The sequence below is a fragment of the Copidosoma floridanum genome, unplaced genomic scaffold (assembly GCF_036245765.1).
Source record: "Copidosoma floridanum isolate Cflo_tuat_1 unplaced genomic scaffold, Cflo_Japanese_pri ptg000013l, whole genome shotgun sequence".
Lineage (NCBI taxonomy): Eukaryota > Metazoa > Arthropoda > Insecta > Hymenoptera > Encyrtidae > Copidosoma > Copidosoma floridanum.
Genome location: NW_028321890.1, coordinates 37,294,811 through 37,314,566, shown reverse-complemented (window position 1 = coordinate 37,314,566; position 19,756 = coordinate 37,294,811). Strand labels below are relative to the sequence as shown.

The 19,756-nt window shown below is 41.6% G+C and overlaps 4 protein-coding genes across 5 annotated transcripts; 3 read left to right on the top strand and 1 right to left on the bottom strand.

Annotated features, from left to right (window-relative positions):
* Positions 1-229: 229 nt before the first annotated feature.
* On the bottom strand, positions 230-17,288 carry LOC106642279 (RNA helicase aquarius). Its single transcript, XM_014357005.3, has 13 exons — positions 16,952-17,288; positions 16,238-16,874; positions 15,998-16,176; positions 5,134-5,351; positions 4,940-5,051; positions 4,657-4,870; positions 4,041-4,089; positions 3,714-3,949; positions 2,736-3,363; positions 2,291-2,648; positions 1,951-2,210; positions 728-1,859; positions 230-649 (listed from the first exon to the last, which is right to left on the bottom strand). The coding sequence occupies exons 1-13, from the start codon at positions 17,036-17,038 to the stop codon at positions 284-286; spliced, it is 4,476 nt and encodes a 1,491-aa protein (XP_014212491.3). The 5' UTR covers positions 17,039-17,288; the 3' UTR covers positions 230-283.
* On the top strand, positions 7,437-12,136 carry LOC106642281 (putative G protein-coupled receptor Mth-like 1). The gene is made up of 7 exons (XM_014357007.2): positions 7,437-8,011; positions 9,378-9,651; positions 9,727-10,013; positions 10,103-10,181; positions 10,556-10,719; positions 10,809-11,049; positions 11,120-12,136. Exons 1-7 carry the CDS (start codon positions 7,996-7,998, stop codon positions 11,319-11,321), a joined length of 1,263 nt encoding a protein of 420 aa, XP_014212493.2. The 5' UTR covers positions 7,437-7,995; the 3' UTR covers positions 11,322-12,136.
* Positions 13,657-15,830, top strand: mthl5 (G-protein coupled receptor Mth-like 5). Of its 2 annotated transcripts, XM_089591134.1 has the most exons (3): positions 13,657-14,039; positions 14,079-14,812; positions 14,887-15,830. In XM_089591134.1, exons 1-3 carry the CDS (start codon positions 13,990-13,992, stop codon positions 15,537-15,539), a joined length of 1,437 nt encoding a protein of 478 aa, XP_089447260.1. In that variant the 5' UTR covers positions 13,657-13,989; the 3' UTR covers positions 15,540-15,830. The 2 variants fall into 2 exon arrangements, with proteins under 2 accessions (XP_089447260.1, XP_014212492.1); XM_014357006.2 differs by having other exon boundaries at positions 13,657-14,812.
* Positions 17,289-18,097: 809 nt separating the features above from the next.
* On the top strand, positions 18,098-19,729 carry Smug (Single-strand-selective monofunctional uracil-DNA glycosylase). The gene is made up of 3 exons (XM_014356943.2): positions 18,098-19,301; positions 19,365-19,514; positions 19,594-19,729. Exons 1-3 carry the CDS (start codon positions 18,696-18,698, stop codon positions 19,702-19,704), a joined length of 867 nt encoding a protein of 288 aa, XP_014212429.1. The 5' UTR covers positions 18,098-18,695; the 3' UTR covers positions 19,705-19,729.
* The last annotated feature ends 27 nt before the right edge of the window (positions 19,730-19,756 follow it).

Here is a 19,756-nt window from a genome sequence, read left to right as displayed (position 1 = left end):
ATATATTTAAAAAAAAAATAATAATATAGTTTAACAAAGCTCAAAAGTTTAGGTGAATTATTAATTTTTATCTGCTCCTTCATGGTCCAACACGGTATCCAAACTGAGGACAGTTAAGACAGGAATAAAAAAAAATTCTAATATAAGATGGGAATCACAGTCATATTTTTTTGGAATTGCGCAGATTGAACAACATCACACGTCAACTCCCAGTTCATATATAGTGTGATGTAGAAAAAATGAAAACAGTATTATTTAAAATAAAAAAACTTTATTAATTTATTTATTCTGCTTTCTTTTCATTCTGTGTATCCTCTTTAACCTCTTTTCTATCGTCATCATCATCATCATCTTCTTCTTCCTCTACCACGTCTCGGGATTGCTGCGACTCTGGTGTTTCTTGCGATACTTCCATTGCTTCTGGAACCAAATTTTCAATGGGAGCGATGACCGATTCTTTTTGAACATCACCCACGGAATTGTTATCCAAAGACATTTCCTCAGTCTTATCATCTGCTGCTGATTTTTGGACTACTGGTTTTTCCTCCATATCATCATCGGAATCACCTGCTCCAGGATGATCGTAGTACGGATCTGTTGACTCCGTGACATCGACGCTTGTCGTTGGCCATATTTGTTGTGGAACATCCTGCAAATTTTAAAACCATTTATAATAATTAAAAATGTGGAAGTAAAAAAATTTCCAAGTATTTGAAAATCCAACTACCTTCATGTTGACTTTTGTGAGATAGAAATCATAGACAAATTTGGCCATGTGTGGCATATCTATAATTTCCATGGGTGCTTCTGAGGGCTCTTGATCATTCGGCCTCGTTGTTGGGTACGATTCCGTAGGAATGATTTTGAGATTGAGCGGCCGTCGCATCAGTTTGTCGAATGCTGGTGTGAGCTCGAAGCAATTTTGGAAAAGCGAAATTCTGGCAAACACGTAGAGCCCGAGACGAGCTCGAGACATTGCTACAACTAGACGTCGAGCGTCTCTCAAGTGACCAACTGCTCTGGTTTTGACGAGGGACAAAAGAATGTAGTCATTTTGTTGACCCTGGTACTTGTCGACTGTTGTGACTTTGGCGGGTCGGCCTATCAGTGGATTATTGGCACATCTGATGTTTATAACATCCCGAATCAAATGTTTCTGACCATTATACGTAGTGAGTATACTGATTTTGTCTGCTGGATAACCGAGGAGTCGCATGTACATGAACACGGCAACGCAGTACTCTGCTTCGGCCAAATTCTGATAGAAGTAAGCGCTAGGCTCGCTCTCGCCCACTCCGTTAAAGTCCTCAACGTTAATGAGCTGAAAATCGTACAGAAAACCGGCATTGGCTATCAAATATTCGGGACTATCTTCCACGTGCTGGAGGTTGCCGAGTTTCTTGTACCGCCAGTTGTACAGATTACAGATACTCGGCCTGGCACGACCTTGTCCATCAAGATCGACAGTGGGTACATTTAAACGCACAAAACGAGCAAACAACGATTGCTCCATGTTAGAGTACTTTTGGAAGGCCATGTTCTTAATGACTGGAGGCAACTGATGGTGATCTCCGATCATAATCCAGCGCTTCAGGCGATTGAAACCGTCCTGTGGATTCTGAAGGAGCAAAGGAATAAATGTTTCGATTTCTAGGATCTGGGCAGATTCTTCCATGAGAATGTTGTCGTACTTGAATCCCATGTCTACCAGCTCCCGGCGCTTCAAGGCTGCATGAGTACAAGTCATGGCAATGACTTTTGCTTCTTTCACAAGAAGATACTTAGATCGATCGAGTCCTGACCTCAGCAACTCAAATGCTCTGAATTCTTCCAACTGAGTAAATATCCTTTCGATATATCTGAAAAAAAAAAAAAATAAATAAATAAATTGACCAATAAAATTAAATTTCTTTTTTATTTTTTTCACAAAAATTAGTCTAAGAAAAGAACCTGTAACAACTTTCTGCGATCGCCAAATCTTCTTCATAAGAGCTTTGTTTAAAAAGAGGCTGTGGCGCGTTATCGAAAAATCTATGGAACGGGAACTCGTCACTGACAGCTGAAGCAGGTACGTTGTCAATTTCTTGACTTCCGACTTTTTGCTTCATTTTCGATTGAAAACGCTCCCACCTCGTCATTATTTGGTACGTGAAAAAGTAACCCGCTGTTTCGCAGGTGTACGCTACATCTCCCTGAACTCCGAGGGATTCCTACAATTTCAAGAACATTGTTAAGTCATCTCTAGTTCACGAATCCAGATTTGTTGAATAAGTAAAAGTAAATTGTTTACCTGTAGCCTTTGCACTTCTTGTAATAAATCTAGACGTTTGGCAAGAACATAATTGACCCTACCATATCTACTGAAATCCTTTTCAGTTTCCAGGGCTTCCTCACCATGACCAAGACGCAACAAGTGTCTTTCATCGATGTCGAGCGCCATGATTTTTTCAAAGAGCTGATTGAGCGCCTGATTGGAATGCGTTACGATGAGCGTCCTTTGGTTGGGGAAGTTGTGATAAAGATTCGAGATGATTTGCACAGCCACGTCGGTCTTACCCGTACCAGGCGGACCCACAACTAACGTCAAGCCTGGCTGCATTCCCGCACGAATGGCTTCTACTTGCGTTGGCGTGAACGGAATTTGATTTCTGCAAATAAAAATTGTTAAATTTGTTGTTTGTTGGAAAAAAATATATCTTAATTCATATAAAGTAAAATATAAAAAAAAAAAATACTTTTTGGGTTCATTGGCTTTAAAAGGTCCGCGGCTGGGCAGAACATGTGGCGTAACACGTATGACTTTACGTGGTTCCTCTCTCTTTCTTTTGCAAATGACATCTTCGAATGTGAGTAAAAAGGGGCTGACAAGTTTTTCCGGAGGATGATCGGTTACAATTTCGTAATCAGGAAAACTTGCGCGTAAATGATCAATGTCTAAAAATGTGTCGTTAAAATCCACCGTATCCAGCTCGTTCTCCATTCTGGAATATTGGGCAGCACTGGGATCTCCGTAGCCAAGAATAATATCATGGAGCCATTCAGGTACGACGCACTCGGTATTCATAAGCTCGCGAATCGTCTCGAGCACAGCTTTAAAGTTGTTCTCTTTGGGTTTACGTCGCATGATGATATTGAAGCTACCATAGACATCCTCATCATCGTCATTCGCATTATCTATGAAATACTGATTGGAATCCAGCCAGACACGGTAGGTACGCGTATCCCCTGGTAAAATTGGTCTCGGTTCGGGACCATCTTCTATCACTCGGCCATTTGAATCCAACATGCCCTCTACCTCACAACCTCGCACTGTTGTCAAACCAACTTGGGGTACAAATGGCAGTTTATGGTTGTACTTGGTGCCTGTAACAGAACCAAATGTTAGTAGAACTGCAGAGATGATGCATACACGGTAAGTGAAGAAAAAATGCATTTCAAAAAGTTCTTAATGTAAAGAAAATCACCCGGAATTCGATTAAAACAAGTATCTGGATAGTTTACGTAATGAATGTTTCATGTTAATAAAGATCGATTGTTGATCTAAATAACACTATTTAGAGTCTGTATCAGAGTTATTCAGCCAATTGGAGCTACCGGTGAAAAAATGTATAATGCAATTTAAAAAATTCTCATCTCATTGGTCAAAGAATGAAGGTAAACAAAAAAAAGGAAACAAATTTGGCACATTAAATCAATGCTATTCCCACACCGACCTATCGTATTTTGCGGCTTGACGGTTATTAAGAAGCAGACGTCATGCTTTCTGAGGTTCTCCCACTCAGATTTGATCTCTTTTCTCACGTTGAGGTTGACGGTAATTTCAGCGCGCACGCGGGGCGATCTTCTCTCGCATATATGCGGCTGGATGACCTCCACCACCGCGAACTGCGTAATCGGCTGTGCCATTCGCGCCCAGCCGCCAAAGTACACTTCACCATCCTCGGCTCGCCTGATTCAACAAAATTACAAAATAAGAAAAACTCGTTGTGTTTTGAAAGCTAACATCACTCGTGATAAAAGAGTAAGCAGACGTAACTCACCAGGGGCTGAGTCGGCTAACCGCATCTTCGATATCCTGTCGGATCTCGTCTGTTCGGGAGAAAACAAAGAGATGAATCAACATAATTTTTTTTTTTCACCGGCTTAAAAAACCACGATTACAAAATAAACATGTTTTTCTGCAAACTTTGTTATGTTTTAAAATAAATTTCCAATTGCTTACGAAATTCTTGATTATATGCGTGCTTTTGTGAATTTAAATAATAACGAGGCAAACGGAAACGCGAATTAAATAAAGTCGCCGAAGAGTGTTTATTACCGATGATTCATTCTAGGTAATTTATGCGAATGTATTGGGTACGATAGTTCTTACGCGATAAAGAGGCTACACTTTTTTTCCAACTCATGTTTTATTTACAATTTTAAAACGAGTGCATACTCCAGAAGAGATAATACAACAGAGCTCGAGAAACGTCTCACAAATGAAGCGAAGAAAGACTACTTTTTACACAATTCATCTCCAGCTGCATAATAATAGAGTCTCGAAAGCGTTTGTTTTTTTTTTTTTGAGGGGGAAAAGAATTGTTATAAAAAAAAACGGAAGGACGTCAGAGCGGACTTTGCGAATCGTAATTATACAATTTGTGCGTCACTCACACGTGGACTCCAACCGGAACAGATTAAAGTTTCTGAGAAGATAATCGTGGAGCGTCAGGAACTGCAAATTAAGTTTGGGCAGGGCGAGACAACCCTCGCCCGAGAAGTACTCGGTGGGCACGATGCTCTCGTTCCAGATGATATCCTCGGTAGGGTAAAGCGGCATCTCGTTCAACTTCTCCAGCTGCGACGCTCGCCTCTCGTGTCTCGATATCTGTTGTTTTGCTAGGAGTTAATTATCGATTCGATTCCGATAGAGTTTTGAGCGGCAAATTGTACTCACGAGCAACTCGCGCAGGAAGTCCATGTCCAGCCTGTACCAGTTCTCATAGCTCTCGCGCTCCTTCGGCGGCACCAGGTTCAAGTAGCTCGCGATAGCTTTCAGTTTCTCCTGGCTAAAAATAAAAATAAACCGCACGAGTGTCACAAAATTCGACATTTACACGCTGTATGCGTCGCACAACCAATGGGTCTCACCTGAGGGGGCCAAAGTGATTGTTGAGGGAGTCCCGGGTGTCGACGCTGGCCACGTTTGCGAGCGCAAACGAACGTAGATCGGGGAATTTGGCGAACGCAGCTTTCTGCAGTGACGTGATTTTCGAGTAGTGGAGCTGCGTCATGTCGTGGTCGGTCAGGGGATCTCCGGTCTCTTCGCTAATCTCGAATCTGGCGTAGAACTTTAGCATCTCGAGCAACTGAAAATAAAAAAAATTTTAGTCCATGAGCATCCATATGCTTGATTGTTTTCTTTTCCTTTTATCAAGGAGACATGCGATGAATGGTACGTTTTTGGTAAAAAAACGCTGTTCTTCTTGCGAGAATATAATGTACATATACCATTTGTTTAAGATTTATTTATAAAACATTACATCGTTAACGAACGTTGATTTTACGGGTTTCGTCGGCTTCTTTTTGTAACATCGGTAATTTAAGTGGTTTTGACGACTTGTATAAAAAAAGTGTAAAATATTGATTGCTATACAATTTTTCATATCACGGAGTTCTTGTGGATTTAGGCTTTCAAAAATTATGAATCGATCAATCACACAATCAACGACACCGACAGAACATAAACAATTATAATCGAAGGAGTTATTTACTTGAAATTTCTGATAAATACATTTTTTCAGCCGATCGAGCGTCGATTAGAGAGTCCATGGATCGAAAAATTCCATACGATCGTAATATTTATAGAATAGCAGTGCCATTGCTTATACGAGGCTTTTAATAACACGAAAACCGTAATACATCGACAAACACAGTGGCGGTAGAGGTAATAATAACACTGTAAAAAAAGCATCAGTCAACCCGAGATTGCAGTAAAAATAAATATCTGATGAAAAAAAATACCACCGGTGATTGTCGGCGGAGGAGGAATATCACTACCTATACAGTCCAAGATCGTCTATTAGCATCAATATCCATCACAGATAAGCGTGCGGCTGTTTTACGATGTTATCTGTTTGGATTCCCAATAACTCGCGCGGAAAATACGTTCGACGTGACATTATACCCGCGCGCGCAAAACAATGCCAGCTGGTAATCAAACGAAATGCTCTTTTGCAAAATTTCTCTTCGTGCCTTCGAATAAATATAAAAAAGCGCGTGTGCGGACGTGAGCAAAAAGTATACCTTTGCTTTTAAACGATTATAAAAGGAGTGGACGCCGAAGTAATTTGCGAATCGAATGCGCGCAAGAGTGGAATCGATTTTATCGGCAATTGCAGTGCAAAACGCGCTACGTTTCGTCGCCGAGGTCTGCATCATTAACGATTTATCGCTCTAACGATGAAAAACAAGATCTCCGGCTTTGGAAAAAAATGTACCGTACATTATTCATCGTAATCGCACCGCGTATAGGTACTTTGGGGTATGCTCCATTTTCAAGTACCAAATCGAAAGTACCCAACCGAAGCATCAGATTTAAGATGTTAATCATATTGCGGCATCGCTTTTTACGTGTATATATTACGTAATGAGTCTACACGTGTACGATAATAAACTTTGCGGATTGGCGATAAAAAAGAGCATTGCGCGTAACTTGTGCTAATGCACTTACCAATTCAATATGCACCATTTGATAGACATTTTTCAATCTAGTTAGATTATCGTGGAAAATAAGAGATAATAAATACCGACGTGTATTCCTCCAATCTAAAATTTTTTTTGGAATGTGAAGGACATCGCAACCAATAACTCCCTATTTTGTTATATACAAGTCTTATAATAATTGTCGGATTAACTTTGATTTGAGAATTTTGCTGCTATTCTAATATCTGTCATTATCATCATTTTGTTGTTAAAAATTTTTATAAAATTCACGATTATTTCGTTCCACCTACCGAAAACAGTTGAAAAAAATCACCAAATTTACGGCATACCGCGGTATATTTATTGTTTTCGACCGAAAAACAATGAAAATTGTTCAACTAAAAATACAAAGTAATTGCTTACAGTTGTTCGAGTCCCGAAAGTATTTTATTGCATAAGCGGTGGAAAAAAATAGCATTACGTAAAATATGTTGTTAGCAAAAGGGTGGAAGTTGAAAAAAAAAAAAAAAAAAAAAAAATTAATGTTAAAAATAATTATAAGCACATAGTTTTGATGATTTGAATATTTTGAAAATGTCACGTTTTGATTTAAGTTAATACAGTCGAACAAAATACCACTTGTGCCGTCCGAATAAGTAGATCCCCCCAGCGCGAGAAGCGGCAATATAGTGGGGAAAAGTCCGCGTGTATAAGCGGCGGCGAGAGCTCTCTGAGCTCGTTTATTACCAACCCGAGCGCGCATCTCAAAGGTGTCTCGGTTCGCAACGTCCGCGACACACTGTACACCAAAAAATTGCCTCGGCGTTTTTCTATTGTTTTCTTTATCGCGGACTCTGGTGCAACTCGGGTTCTTTGTTCAAATTTTTTTTTCCTCTTGGCGAGACGGAGGCAGCTTGTCTCCGCTCGAGGCTTTAAGTAATAATAAAAGAACGGGGCCTGCTCTGTTCATTGACGTTGAAAGTGTGAGCAATCGAGTGTTTCCGGAGACAGTGTGGTGCTTGCAAGCTGACGGACTGGAGCTTTTCTGGATCCGGAGTGACTGAAACTAAAATCGGCGGTACTTGCGTGTATTTTTGTGAACAGCGAGAGGAGATAACTTTTCGAAGCAATTAAGGCTCGAGGGATATTGTTACTTATCGGTTTAATATACGCGTTCGATACAAGGATATTTATCGCGTGGCTTTCAAGTGTCATCGATTTCGCTGAAGTATCGGCGAGAAATGACACAACACTAGGGATTGCCAAGACAATCGAGGGGCGCAGCAGAGAGAATTTGATTCCTATCAGATGTCGAGTCCACGAGGTATGCTACGTGATAAATTTCATCATTTTTCATCCGAAAACAATAAGTCATTGCCGAAACCCCGTCTAGTGGGAGTCGATATTGTCGTGTGTTCAAGGTACACGTCAAAGTGACGAAAGATTTTTACTTTCGAAAAGTTGTCGAGGTCGATCGGATACATTTAATTCGTCGCTAAATGTATATAAAACTAGGCCACGGCAAAGGGAGTAAAAAAAAAATAAACATCTTTCGAGTAAACCACCGAGATTGGCTACATTATTAACGAGAGCAAAAAGTATAATTACATCACTCACGTGTGACGCGACTTAGTTTCCCACACAAATTTTTTAAAACTTCCTTGAATCGTTGCCAAGCGTGTTTTATGTTTTTTTTTTTTTTTTACTTTTTCTGCGTTTGGGACATGAAAATAATTGATACGAAATTGTATTTTCTTAAAAATTAACTTTTTTCAAATATAGTTGGATCTTTACTATAAAATGATGATGTTATCACAGAAAAAGATGTTTTTACTGACTATTTTTACCGATTGACGAATTTGAGAACCAAAATCATTTGGTTTTTTTACCAAACGAAATTTTTTCAAGGTTCACAACTTTTGTATAAAATATCAACTTACGAGCAAAAAATGATGTTTCCACTACTTTTTGAAGTATTTTCTGTTCAAATCACAATTACGTTTCTACATTTGAGCGCGTAGCGCAAAAAAAGTATTATTGTTCTCGGATTCACAACTTGACGTAGTATGCTGTGAAATTTAATCCAATTATTTGTTTTTTTACTTCTACAATTTTTAAATTGGAAAAAATGTACGATCATTCGCTCGTGTAAAGTTCTGTGAAGCACCTCAAAACGATCCAAGAATAACCCTTGTAACAAACATTGTGTCTCGAGACAACGAGAAGAATGCAATTTCTCTCGAGTGCTAAAAAAAAAAAAAAAAAAAAAAAAAGGCTAATACGTCGACGCGCGATAAATCTAAAAAAACCGCGCGTGCACACCCATTAACCCATTATTGTACACACTGACATTATAATCTCGGATGAAAAAAAAAAAAAAAAAAAAAAAAAACCAATTCGTTCGATTAATCATTATCACGGACCTTCTCGAACGCACCGGCGCGGCATATTCATATACACAAGCTCGAGAAACACACGCGCACCAGACCTTTCCCCGACAAGCGCAATCTACAAAGAGACTTGTCCCTCGCTTGCATCGCGGCAAGTATGCGCACGATCACTCCAAATCATTCAATTACGTAGCCGATTCGCGACGGGTATATACAATAAACACACGATGAATAAACAACGGTGTGTCCCACCATCAATCACCGAAAGTAAAAAAACAAACAACCCAATGACAACTGTAGGAGCGATGGAGCAGTGCCTGGTCCTGGTGTGCCTGCTCCTGGCAACGGTGAGCGCGAGTCCACCCCAGTGCTGCCCACAAGGGCAAAGTTACGTCGACGACTCGAAAAACTGCACGGACGGGAGGGGCATCCGACTGAACTGCGCCGGGGGCTTCTACATGCACGGGCTCCAGCCCGAGGTCGGCGAGGAGCCGTACACCTTCACGCTCGACGCCAACAACTCCACGTGGGTCCAGTTCAACGGGTCCACGGGCTTCAAAATCCCACCCGACGAGTAATGGAAACAAAATTTTCATTTTCTTTTCCTCCATTCGCACTCTCCCAGCGGTTCATCGAGTCCTCGTATCAGGTACTGCCTGGCGTCGAGAACCACGGGCGGCCGGGAGGTGATGCTGATCTGCTTCGTCGAGGAAACAAAGGACCCGAGGATTCTGATATTCGGGACGCTGAGCTTGGTGTCGAGCGTCTTCCTCGCCGTGACCCTCTTCGTGTACCTCGCGCTCCCGGAGCTCAGGGAGGTCCAGGACAGGGCGATGACGTGTATGACCGTCAGCTTCATGGTTGCCTTCTTCTTCACCGGGATCCAGCAGCTCAACGAGTCGACCCTCAAGGAGGAGTTCACCTGCGTCTTTGTCGGTGAGTACAGCGCACCTTGTTGGCTCGATGTTGTTTTAGTATATGTTCACTCTTTGCATCGTTTAAATTATTCTTTCGTCACTCGACAGCTTTCGTCATGTACTACGCCTACATGAGCGCCTTTTGCTGGCTGAACGTCATTTCGCTCAACATATGGAGATGTGTGTGGTGAGTTGTTTATCATGAAGTACCTACTTTATTGTGGGGACTCTTTTGATTAACATAAAGTATGGAAAAAAAAACAACAACAAAAAAACGCGAAATCGCTAACGAGGAAACGCAATATTTATCCTACTTCTGACATGCATCACAAGCACGTGCTCAAGTTTACCCCATTAGCGAGCACTTTAACGTCAATATATGCGTTGGTCTTCCAATAATCGCGAGAAGACAAAAAAAAAAAAAAAAAAAAAAAATTACATTTTAAAATTCAATCGTCAAGCAATCTAAGACTGTAGCATTTTAGTTGGCTTGGATGTAGTATTGATTTATAGATCTACAATAAATAAATGTAAGAAATGTTGCTCCCTCGTGTCCACAAGGTATCCCAGCTTGAGGGTAAAGACCGAGGTGTTGCTCGCGATTTACTCCTTGGTCGGGTGGGGTCTGCCACTCTGCTTCCTCGGTTTGTCCCTGTTTGGCCACAACGACAAGGATCGTTACTTCATCAAACCCGGCTTTGGCGAGAACAATTGCTGGTTCAACAGTAAGTTGCTTTTTTTTTTGTTCTATAATTTAAAATGCGTAGACGAAGAAAAAAAAAACAAAAAACAACTCAACATCGATGTACTTTAGACAAAACGTCAACGTGGACGTACTTTTACGGGCCGATAATGGTACTGCTCCTGATGAACCTCCTATACTTGGCACTGACTGCGTGCAAGCTTTGGCACGAGTACAGGGACTTGAGCAGCTGCAAGCTCAACGTCCTCAAAGCCAAGTGCATCATGTGCATAAAGCTCGCCCTGATCATGGGAGTCACTTGGATCTTTGAAATCGTGTCCTTTATCTTCGGGGACATAAACCGTTACTACTGGTATACGCCTTCGATCGCGTCCCCTAAAAACGATGCTCCGAAAAATGTAAATGTTATCTGTTGGTTTCAGGATTCTGCCGGACATCGTGAACGTGCTGCAGGGCTTTCTGATGTTCATGGTCCTGGTCGTCTGTCGGAACCGAGTGAGGAAGCTGTTGGCGCAGCGAAGGCCCCTCGGCATCCCCTTTCCCAAATCTTGGGCAGCTTACGACGACACGGAAGACTGCGAGGCTGCGAACCCCGAGGAACTCCAGCTGTCCCAGTCGTCGTAGATTTACAGCGGACTCTCTTTTTTTTTTTTTTTTTTTTTTTTTGTGTGAGCACGCGCGCGCGCGTGTGTGTATGTGATTTATACGAGAGAGACTCGGGTAATCGGACCTTGTGCTCGCGGTGGTTCAGTGTTTTTTGACTGGAGAACCACGTACATCGAGTGTAGGTTTTATTTACAAGTGTTAGTTCTTAAGGGTAAGCCATCACGTTATGATGAAGAAATTCTTCATCTCCAGATTTTGCATGAACACATTTTTGTAAATTCACGTGATCGACGAAAATGAACGAAATAGATTTCGATTTGAAAAATATGGAACTCGGACAAACATGCTTGCAGTCGTGGGTTAAAATCAGACTAATGATGCACGTCTGACGCGCGTTGGAAATAAATCAAGGGCACTTGATTACCAAAAAAGCTGATTTTTTTTTTTTTTTTTTTTTTTTCACGGACGCGTGAATGATGATTTGTCCATTTGTGGGCCGAAATCTCGCTGGATCTTAAAATACCATCAACCTTCCTTCGGAGTTAAACCGAAGGCAAGGCTGATTCGACGCGTGTGGCGCACTTGAGCGTCACCTATATTTATACGAAAGCTCGTACAAGCGAAGAGTACATAATGCAAGGATCGAACCGATTTCTCGGCCGATGTACGAAAATACCTATATAATCTTAACAGTCGTTGCATAAGCGCTTCATGCAACTGTACACACGAGTACAAGTGATACGGGTGACATTTAGTATTTTTATCATTATCACTTGGGCTCGGCGTGCACCTATATATCTGTATATTTAATAAATAAAATACTAAAAACAAGATCTTTCCTCCAAACGAGATATCTTATTTTCGCTTTCAAGTTCGAAGAGTGACGACCTCTAAACGAATGTCAGTTTCGATTATCGGTATACTGTCTCGTGCTTTGACTGAGGGGGGAAAAAAAATTTAAGATCCGATACCCCTCCAAATTCAGGGACCCAAAGACCCTTGTCTTTGTCTCCTATATGCACTTGTAACCAATAGCACTTTAACATAAATATACTTTGCAATCAAAAAAAGTTCTGAAGCTAACGACTCGTTTCCGTTATCTGTGATAATGAAATTTTCAACTTTTAGAAGAAAAAAAACAACAACGAAACTAGTCCGTCCCTTTCTGGATTTCAATCAAGATTGTCGACTCGGCAGCGCGAGTGTAGCCGTATATAAATAAGCATCAATTACCCCTGCAAATTAAATAAAGGTCCAGTCCGTCGACTCGGTCAAATCAAACGAGCGTGCAATACAATCAGGCTCGCCCGCGGCTCTCTTCCCTCGCCATCGTCATTACAGCTCATTGAATCGAAGGAGCCTCTCTCACCCCTTCTCCTTCGTGATTAAACGGCTGTGAACTGTTGTCCCATTGTTCAGGAAATGAGAGAAAAGAGCGTCTGTCTCGTCGACCGCAGAACGGAGGAATAGCGAGCTCAAAACCGTATACGGCTAAAAGACCTTTTTACGCTGTTGATCCACGTTTGGATCGATTTTTTCGCGGACGGCGAGTTTAGCTGCAAGGGCGGAAACGAGCTGCAGTAAGGAAAAACAGTCGCGACATTGTCAGTTTCATTTTTACCGATATTCAAGAGCAGTTGGAAAAAAAAAAAAATTCGAACGTATGGCATAATCTTAAAATCTGCGAGACCACACCGGTGTCGGAGAGATAAAAGAGCTCGATACTGGCGTATCCATGCAGGTAATCGATAAGCGTAGCGTGTACAAGGGGAGCAACTCCAACTGTACAGAGGCCATGTGGGGTGATCGAGGCAGCAGCAGAGGAGGGGAGACGACACACAGAAACGCGCAGTTATAAAACACGTGTGGGGCACGCGTGTATACTACTTGTACAGAAAGACCCCATAGTATATATATATACAACGCGATGCATAAGCAGCGACGGCTTCCAGCGCGTGCTGCTCCGAAATAACAAAAAAAAAAAAAAAAAAAAAAAAAATCGGAGCACGCAAAGCAGTCCTGTTCCGCTGGCTGGCGCGCCGGGATCAACTCGACATACTGTCGTGCGTGTGCGCGGAAATATTTACGTTTCGCTCGATCGTCCCCTTCGACGGAGGGGAAAAGCCGATCACGATACGAGAAGTGCACGACTACAGTGACCGGTAAAACGATCCGTCAAACGCAAAGGAGAAGAGAAAAAGGAGCCATCGCTGTATTATATATCAGGAGAACTGTCGCCGGAGGTGTAATATATATATATATCGATGCGGTGTGTAACAACGAAGCGATGAGACGCGCCAGCGTCGGGCAAACAAGGATATAGCCATCAGAATTTATTGCACGTATATACATAGCCAGGCAGCAGGTAAGTAATCCGAGAAAGGAGAAAACGCGCGCGGCGTGTCCCACACCAAGGAAGAGAAGAAAACGCAGGGAAGGGGCAGGCAGGTGAATCACGCCAACAGCAGCAGCACCACCAGTTTGTTTTATTACCTGGAGACGTCCGTGCGCTCTCCTCTGCAGCTCGTCGCGTGTGCATTGTGCAAATTGTATACCGTTTTCTTTGGCTGGGCCACCACGGCAGCAGTGCAAATAGTCGCTACTCGAGTCGACGACTATGGTGAAAACGAGGATCGACAGCGATCGTAACTCGTGTGGATTGTAGCGGAGGGGCAAATGCTAGACGATGACGGGGACGTCGCAGCTGGTGCTGGTCCTTCTGGCGACATCGTTGGCGCTGCAGCTCGTCGGTGGCAGTACGCTGGACGCCGCGAGCGGAGCACAACCGGAAGGCCTCCAGGATGAGCGCGACCGGATCGTGTTGGCCAAGTGTTGCGAGGAGCACGAGGTGCTGCTGGACCACGCGTGCGTGCCCCTGGCGGAGGCCAACGAGACCGAGGCCTGGCGCCCGGACTTTGAGAGCGAGGATGGTTACCCGGGCGCAAAGCCCCCGAGGCTGCCCAGGTATCTTTTCAAGTACGGGCCGCCGCGCTGTCGAAGCAACGAGAACCAGTGGGACGTCTATCACTACTCCTCGAGTTCCGATACCCTCGTGATGCTGACCTCGGGTAAGCTGAGGCACTACGTGCCCGACCAGGTCGACGAGATCGTTAAGGCCAAGGAGCTCTATGGCACCGAGTTCCTCGAGCCCGAGGACGTGCAGGCCAAGGCCATACACTACGACTATCCCTTCGGGCACTACTGCGCCGACAAGGCTATCCTCACAAAGGACAACCTGTCGGCCATATACGCCAAGATTTGCGTGCCTCGGGCCGTCAAATGGGCCAGCACGGACAATCTGATAAGAAAGGCCGTAGATCCGGCTCTGCACGCTATCGCCGTGGTCTGCTACCTCGTTGTGGCCATTGTCTACTTTGTCCTGCCTCAGCTCAGGGATCTCGTCGGCAATATCGTTACGAGTCTCATGGTGTGCCTCATCGTTAACCAGTGTGCCTCCTTTATCACGATATTCACCGAGTTTGGCAATCACATCAACTTCCTTGCTACAGGTTATTTAATGGCTTATCCCTTGGGATCCTTGTAAGTTGTTGTAAAATATAATAACAATTTTTCTGTTTTATAGATTTGGTCATGTTCATTTCACTGCTGGCCGCTTTTTTTTGGCTCAACGCTTTGGGATACTACATCTGGAAGACCTTCAGATCGAAAAACGTGTTCCTCAGAAGTACTGACAAAAAAAAGTACTGTTGCTACGCGACTTGTGTGTGCGGCTGTACTGTAGCTATTGCGGCGACGGCGATATTTGCACACTTTACGTTGGAAATAAACAAGCCCATCATTGGCGGAGTGTCGTTTGAGGCTCAAGAAACTCTGGGATGGCTCGGATTATCGGTTTTATTCATGACTATAGCGTTCAGTATATTTTTCAATTTATACTTTATCCTCACAACCAAGAACAAGTTAAAGAGAATGCGCACTTATGGAAGAATACATCATAAAATGAAGTACAACTTTAGAACTTTTATTCTCGTGTGCATGGCTATGAGCATCGGTTGGGTATTCCTCATGCTGTCGCTTTCAAAGTATAATGGTCTAGTTTATTGCCACATAATTCTCAATGCACTTCAAGCGTTTATAATACTGTACGTGTGCGTTTTCGGTCAGAAAAGGGTAACATTTTTGCTGGGAAAAACGTGCAACTGTTGTATTTCAAATGAAAATGCAGAAGGTATGGAGTGGGGCGAAGAGATGACTGCTATTAATGCTGGATATTGATTACAAAATGGAAAAATAAGTCAATTTAAAACTCGTATCCTAAAGTATTTATACATAGTCATTCAAATTTTATAATTGTAAAAAGAATCTCAAGTATTTCTAATCAGATAGTTAAAAAAAAGTTATAGATTCAACCATTGCTTTGAATCGAAATATAAGTGGAATAAAAAGATTAGAGACCTATTCGTTTCTAAAAGGATTGATGTAAAGTACAACTGTATAGAATTTTAATGTACAAACTATGAAATCAGTACTTTATATTTATTAAAATAAAAAGTGACCTTACTCAAACAGCTGTATTATTGAGATGTTTCAGGATTATATTGAATTGTAGTAATATTATTAGTTATAAGTTATTTATAAGTGGAGCTCTTAAGATTTATACTTTTAAAAAATTTCTTAATTTTTATACCACACTTGTTTAACGAGAAATAAAAAGAAAATTGAAAAAAATTTACCTGTTTAAATAATCCACCATCTGGCCTATACAATAGATTGGACAGTTGACATCTAACTACCAAGTGACAATCATCAAGCAAGGTATTGAAATATCTTCTGGTTGGTAAAAGAGCTTCCAAATCTATCATCAGCTCCAAAAATCTTTCACAATAATGAACTTTATCCGGAATCACTTGACCTACAAATTTAAAAAATGGATTGATTGTTGTTTTCATCATGTCATTTAATAAGTATTTTACCTTCCAAGGGAATGGTTTCCAAGATCGTCATATACTTGATCATTAATCTGTGTAAAAATTTGCGCTCCCATTCCAATTTTTCCTTGTTCTCTGACTTGTCCTTCTTTAGAATGGCCTTCCACATTTTCTTCCACATGGGATACTTTTTGAACTCAAGCTCCCTCCTACCCTGTTGCAAAGATATCCAAATGCCAATGGACACAAGTCTCCGGACCTGTTCCCTCACAAGAACAACTTCCATCGAATTGAAACAATGATTCAGAAAGACTACGAGAGCCGTCTGTTCTTTTAGGTCGTAATCATATATACTGTCCTCCAGGCATGCTTCAAGGACGTGCTTGAAAAATCCGGGGAACTGATTCGGCAGTCTTTCAAAGGCCTCCCACACTTGAACCCGTTCACGAAACTTTTCGTTAACCATAACGACGATGGACATTGTGTGCGCCCGCGTTGCCTTTTCAGCATTGTAATTTGGCCACAAATATTTCTCCAAATACTGACTAAACTCCAGCATCATGATGCGCCGGATCGAAAACTTGGAAACGCATATCTCCTCGACGTAGATGTCATCGACGACCTGGGCGCTGAAAGGTACATGGGACTCGGCGGTGTGCGGTGCCCAGTATTTGTTTGCGAGCTGAAAGGACCAAAAATGGGCTTAATTGTTGAAAACTTATCATCACAAATAGTTTGATAAAGTACTTGTCTTCTTACCTGCGTTATCCGGTCCGCGTTGATCTGCTCTACTGTAGGAGCTGGATTATTTGTTTTGACGGGCGGCAGAGTCTGCGTCTCTACCATTTTTGAGCTTTAAAAGTATTTTCTTTCACTGCAATATAAACATAAATATTTTCGCATTCCCGCAAGCTAACCTACAAAACTCCGACTTGATACAAATTTTATCTGACATGCGACGACACGAATTGCGAATTGCGAGACGATTAAAACGAACTTAACGAACGTTCAACGTTCAACACAATTACACAAACTGTACACAATAAACAACATAGCCAAGAGCTGAGTCCAAGGGTAATCGAAAATCTTTACCAGCCGCAACTCGCACCGGATTTGAGAAACTTCATGTTTCGTGGAGTTCGTTCCGGTTATGTGGCAATTATAGTAGTTCCATATAATCTATTTTATAAACCAGCCGCAACTTAAACCAATGGAAAGAAAATACAAAGATAAAAGTGCTATTTACGGCAATATTAGCATTTATCTAAAATTGACTTACAAAAAAAAATAGATATTGTAATCGTATCTCGCAGGAACGTTGGAATGGTATAACCCAGTAACCCCGGAACGTTGGAGTGGTATAATCTCAAACGACCCAATAAAATAGGAACGTTGGAATGGTATAACACAGTAACCCCGGAACGTTGGAATGGTGTAACCCAATAAAACAGAAACGCTGGAATGGTATAACACCATTACGCAATCCCTATCATCATTCCGCAATCCCAATTGCCGCCAGCCACTTACTGTACGATGTTACGACGTGACAACATTGCGTGGTTGGGGGCGCTACTGTAGATTTACTGGTGATATCGTGATTGTGTGCTCCGCAATCTCATGCACCAGTAGAAAAGCAGACGACGTCGGTCCATATATATTATGTGGGGCAACAGTGTCAGTTTGAATAAGAGGAAAGAAGAGAGGACGTCAGCATCAGAGAAGAAACCATCAACTTTTCAGGACGAGAGATTTATAAGTATCCTTTGATGCTGGGCTCCCTTAATTAAGTACCTACTTATTCGCTGATGCAGATAAGGTATATCCACTTGACGCGATTGTCATCCAAGGTGGTTCACGTGTAAGATTGCGAGGAGCTGGACCTCTGTCAGGTAAATTTATTTTGTGCTCATTTCGGTGCGCAACTTTTTGGCGTTGCTTTGTTTTTATTATGACGACATGCCATGTTTACCTCTAGCGAGTTTGCGAGGATCGCACTGTAGGACTGTTGGTACGCGTAATATATATTATACTTACCATTGAATTGAGGAACGCAATAATTATGAGGACGATGTCGGAAAATTGCATCATTTCGTGGCAAAATTCATATTGTTGTTTTCTCGTAATTGGAAAATTTGGTGTTGCGGGGGTGAAAATAAATATACAGGCTGATTAACGTGTGTGCGCATTAATTACTCACGGAAATTCGCTACTTGTACATGTGTTGGTGTCCAACAAAATCAATAACAATGATGATTTTGTTGTCTCTGTCCTCTTTTATTCTTTAACGATTAAAACTGCTCTCTCTCTCTCTGTGTATGTAAATATTGTATACCCTGCCTTTGTAGAATAGTTACCTAGTCGCTTTTGTAGAGTTTATTTGGCTTTAATGGTCATTTAATGGTAATGCCGTTGTATTTTCCTTGACAGGACAAAGTGTAAGTTATTATAATTGTTGAAAAAAATTAAAAAATAACAAAAAAAAACAAAAAAAAAAAAAAAAAACATGATGGAAATCGCAAAAAGAGCTAGAATGGATTACGATGATATGCCATTAGATTTAAGCATTAAAAAGAGTGAACACAAAAGAGACAATGAAATATTTGTTGTGCCAAGAGTACCGCCTCAGATAATTAGCATTTCCGACAGAATATTGGCGTTTGAGTGCGCGCTTTCACAAAAGTTAAGATACATCAATTTCAATTTTCCCGTCGAGTATGTATACAACCCCATAGAATATGCATTTCAAAGTCATGCCATGTATGTAACTAAATACTGCCGATCAACGAAAAAAATTCTCTTCCTTGGCATGAATCCTGGACCCTGGGGTATGTCCCAGACAGGTGTGCCGTTTGGCGAAGTAAACATTGTTAGAGATTGGTTGAAAATTAGTGGTAACGTTGGAAAACCTATTCGGGAACAAGCTGACAGACTGGTAACAGGGTTTAATTGTACACGTAGTGAAATTAGTGGAAGAAGATTTTGGAATTTATTTAGAGAACTGTGTAACGAAGATCCCGAAAAGTTCTTCAGAAACGCTTATTTGCACAACTATTGCCCAATCGCTTTGATGGATGCTGGAGGTCGTAACATCACTCCTGCAGAGCTTAAGGCAAACATTTTATTAATTTTCATGTATCGATTTCAATGATAACTTATCCTTTTCTTTCTCCAGGGTCCCGAACAGTATACTTTATATTCAGCTTGCGATGAAACACTGGTGGCTGTGCTCAAATTACTCAAAGTTGAGATTGTACTGGGAGTAGGAAGGTTTGCGGAGAAACGGGCACAGACAATCATCAAGACCACGGGACTTCCAATCAAGGTAATGATTTGTACTGTACATTTTTTTTCCTTATAACAATAAGCAAATAAAAATTTGACAGTTTTATTTTGAAATTCAGGTGCTGTGTATTCCTCATCCAAGCCCTAGATCGGTAGGTAATGAAAACTGGAACGAAAAAGCCAAACACAAACTGCGAGAATACAACTTGATGGAATATTTCTCCAATTAAGCTTGAAATTCCATAGACCTAAGCTACACTAACATTAAACGATTCTAATGTT